The sequence below is a fragment of the Bison bison genome, unplaced genomic scaffold (genome assembly GCF_000754665.1).
Source record: "Bison bison bison isolate TAMUID 2011002044 unplaced genomic scaffold, Bison_UMD1.0 scf7180017864487, whole genome shotgun sequence".
Taxonomy (NCBI): Eukaryota; Metazoa; Chordata; class Mammalia; order Artiodactyla; family Bovidae; genus Bison; species Bison bison.
Genome location: NW_011495047.1, coordinates 7086638 through 7089611, shown reverse-complemented (window position 1 = coordinate 7089611; position 2974 = coordinate 7086638). Strand labels below are relative to the sequence as shown.

Below are 2974 nucleotides of genomic sequence, written 5' to 3'. Positions count from 1 at the left end.
GGTAGCCGGGATCCTATCTCGCGGAGGGAGATGCTCTCTAGAAGGCCAGGAAGGGTGACTTGGAGGGGCTGCGGAAGGCAGGAGAGTACCTGCCAGGTCCACGGAGGAAACGGTGGTGTTACCTGAGCTGGGGTCCTAAGAAGGTCAAATGTGTGCAGAAGTCATCCCCCCTGAGGTCACTGGGACTGTTTGTGTGGGGGATGTGCGCCTCTCTCATCCAACGTCCGTGTAGCATCCCCCTCCAGGGGACTCCCAGAAATCCTTCCAGGTGTTGGTACCAAGCATAGCTACCCCTCGTTGGGGGCATACTAAACCTGGAGACAAAGCGATGAAGGAAAGTACCAGGGGCTCCCCAATCTCCCATGCACGCTCGTGCACACACTGCACACTGCCCTAGGGCAGAAGCACACAGGCAGGACTGCAGGGAGGGCCCCTTTCACACGCACTCTCACTGGGACAAGCACACACTCAAGTGGGCATGCAAAGGGGCACATATGCACTCCCCAGGGGTGAGGCTCCCACAAAGGCACATGCACCCTAATCTTGTCTGCATGTGCTGAGTACTCTTTCCTAACCCAGCCACCTATCTGTACTTCCAGATCTTTCCTTGGATTTCACACCAGTCCAGGGCCCACTGCCTGTTATTGTGCCTTTCCTCTCTCCACCTTCTCTCCCTTCCCCTGGGGAGCCTCCAGGTCCAGGCAGGGGAATGGAAAGAATAAGTCAGGATCTCAGCAGGAGGGTGTGTGGGGGGTTCCTAAAGCTAGACGGTGGGGGGAGCAGAGGGAAAGCCCAGGCTGCCACCAGACATCTGACTCAGTATACTTGTCCTTGAGTGGCTGTGGGTGCCAGCACCCAGAATGCAAAGAGAATGAGGCCCTGCTTTCAGGAGCACCTGTCTAGTGGAGGAGCCAGACGCATAAACAACTCATCAGGACCACCGCAGGGCAGAACATGATTTAGTGCTTTAACAAGCCTGGGTACTGAGAACTGTTTTCTCTTGACAAAGGGCTGGGCCGCAAATATCTTCTTCCTTGCCTCCCACTCCCACCCCTGTCTCCCATCCCCTCTCCCCAGCCATATGCCTCTGCCCATCTGGATATTTCCTCCTGGACCACCTGCTGCTCAGGGACACAAACCCACTGCTTTCCATCTTAGAACAGGGGTAGGATGTTAGGGAGACTCTGGGGTCCAGAGTGTGGGGAAGGAGACAGCACTTGGGGTTTCTTGGGAGGTATGAGGGAGGTGGATGGGTCCAAGGAAGTGGCTCCTCCTGGAAGAAGGGAGGGCCCCACCTATGAAGTGGGAAGGGGATGTCAGTGGGCCCCTCCCTCCTTTCCTAGAATACCTGGAAGGGGTCTGGGCTGGGGACCTGCCTTCGCTGATGCCTGTCTGTCCTCCTTGTCTTCCCTACCCACACCTTCTCCTGTTTCACTGTCATCTTTTTATCTGTCTTTGGACTATTCCTCTGGGTGCCATCCTATCCATCTGTGTCTTCTTTGCTACCTGGGCCTTCTCCCTCCACCCCTGGCTCTGATCCCTCTGCCTCTTGGGGTATCTCTCTCTGCACTTCCCCAAACTGGCATTCTGTTCCTTTTTCCTGTCCTCATGGCTCACTCTGGGTCACTTCTGTGTTTACCTCTGGTCCTGGCCTCCCATCTTGGTCTGACTCTTCTCTCCACATCCTTGTCTGTCTCTCCCTGTCATTTCGGGTGCTGGCCTCTGGCCCTCCCTTCCCGCATTCATCTCTGTACTGGGTCCTTGCCACTCCGTCTCACTCCCCAATCATCTCGGCCCTTTGCCTGCCCATCTGAGCAGCAGCGTCCCATCCAGCCCTCTTTCACCAAGTCCCTCTGCCGTGAGTCCCACTGGAAGTGCCTGCTGCTCTCGCTGCTCATGTACGGCTGCCTGGGGGCGGTGGCCTGGTGCCACGTCACCACAGTGACCCGCCTCACCTTCAGCAGCGCCTACCAGGGCAACAGCCTCATGTACCACGACAGCCCCTGCTCCAACGGCTATGTCTACATCCCCCTGGCCTTCCTGCTCATGCTGTATGCCGTCTACCTGGTGGAGTGCTGGCATTGCCAAGCCCGCCACGAGCTGCAGCACCGGGTGGACGTGAGCAGCGTGCGAGAGCGCGTGGGCCGCATGCAGCAGGCCACGCCCTGTATCTGGTGGAAGGCCATCAGCTACCACTACGTCCGCCGCACGCGCCAAGTCACCCGATACCGCAATGGAGACGCCTACACCACCACCCAGGTGAGGAGCTGAAGGGGAGCACAGGCTGGTGGTCCAGATGGGAGTGGGGTGGTTGCTGGGACCCTGCCCGACTGTCCCCAGGGAGAGCACAGCCAGCAGTGAGCTCTTGTGGGCACTGCCACAGGAGAGCAATAACCACCACCATAATAATAACAGCAAACATTAGCAGACAGGTTCTGCTCTAAGTACTTAACCAATATCAAAGTCAAACAGCTAGTATATGGTGGAGCTGGGATTCGAAGCCCGGCAGTCTTGACTCCAGGGTCTGTCTCTGGAGATAAGATCCTACCTGGCTCCAACCGGGAGCTAAGCCAGGACAGGCTGAGGGTTCCATCAGGCGCCGAGAGCCGCCAGAGGGCGGACGAGGGTGAGCGGACTGAAGCGACTCCCGCCGCCTTCCCCGGCGCCGCAGGTCTACCATGAGCGCGTGAACACGCACGTGGCCGAGGCTGAGTTCGACTACGCGCGCTGTGGCGTCCGCGATGTGTCCAAGGCGCTGGTGGGGCTGGAGGGCGCGCCGGCCACACGACTGCGCTTCACCAAGTGCTTCAGTTTCGCCAGCGTGGAGGCCGAGAACGCGTACCTGTGCCAGCGCGCGCGCTTCTTCGCCGAGAACGAGGGCCTGGACGACTACATGGAGGCGCGCGAGGGCATGCATCTCAAGAACGTGGACTTCCGCGAGTTCATGGTGGCCTTCCCCGACCCGGCCAGGCCG

At 58.9% G+C, this 2974-nt stretch overlaps 1 protein-coding gene across 1 annotated transcript in view; it reads left to right on the top strand.

Moving 5' to 3' along the window:
• The first annotated feature begins 1370 nt into the window (after positions 1 to 1370).
• Positions 1371 to 2974, top strand: part of TMEM151B (transmembrane protein 151B) — a 2461-nt gene continuing 857 nt past the window's right edge. Inside the window, 2 exon segments of the mRNA XM_010863230.1 lie at positions 1371 to 2259; positions 2672 to 2970. Of these exon segments, the coding sequence (XP_010861532.1) occupies positions 1609 to 2259; positions 2672 to 2970 (950 nt within the window). The 5' untranslated portion in view covers positions 1371 to 1608.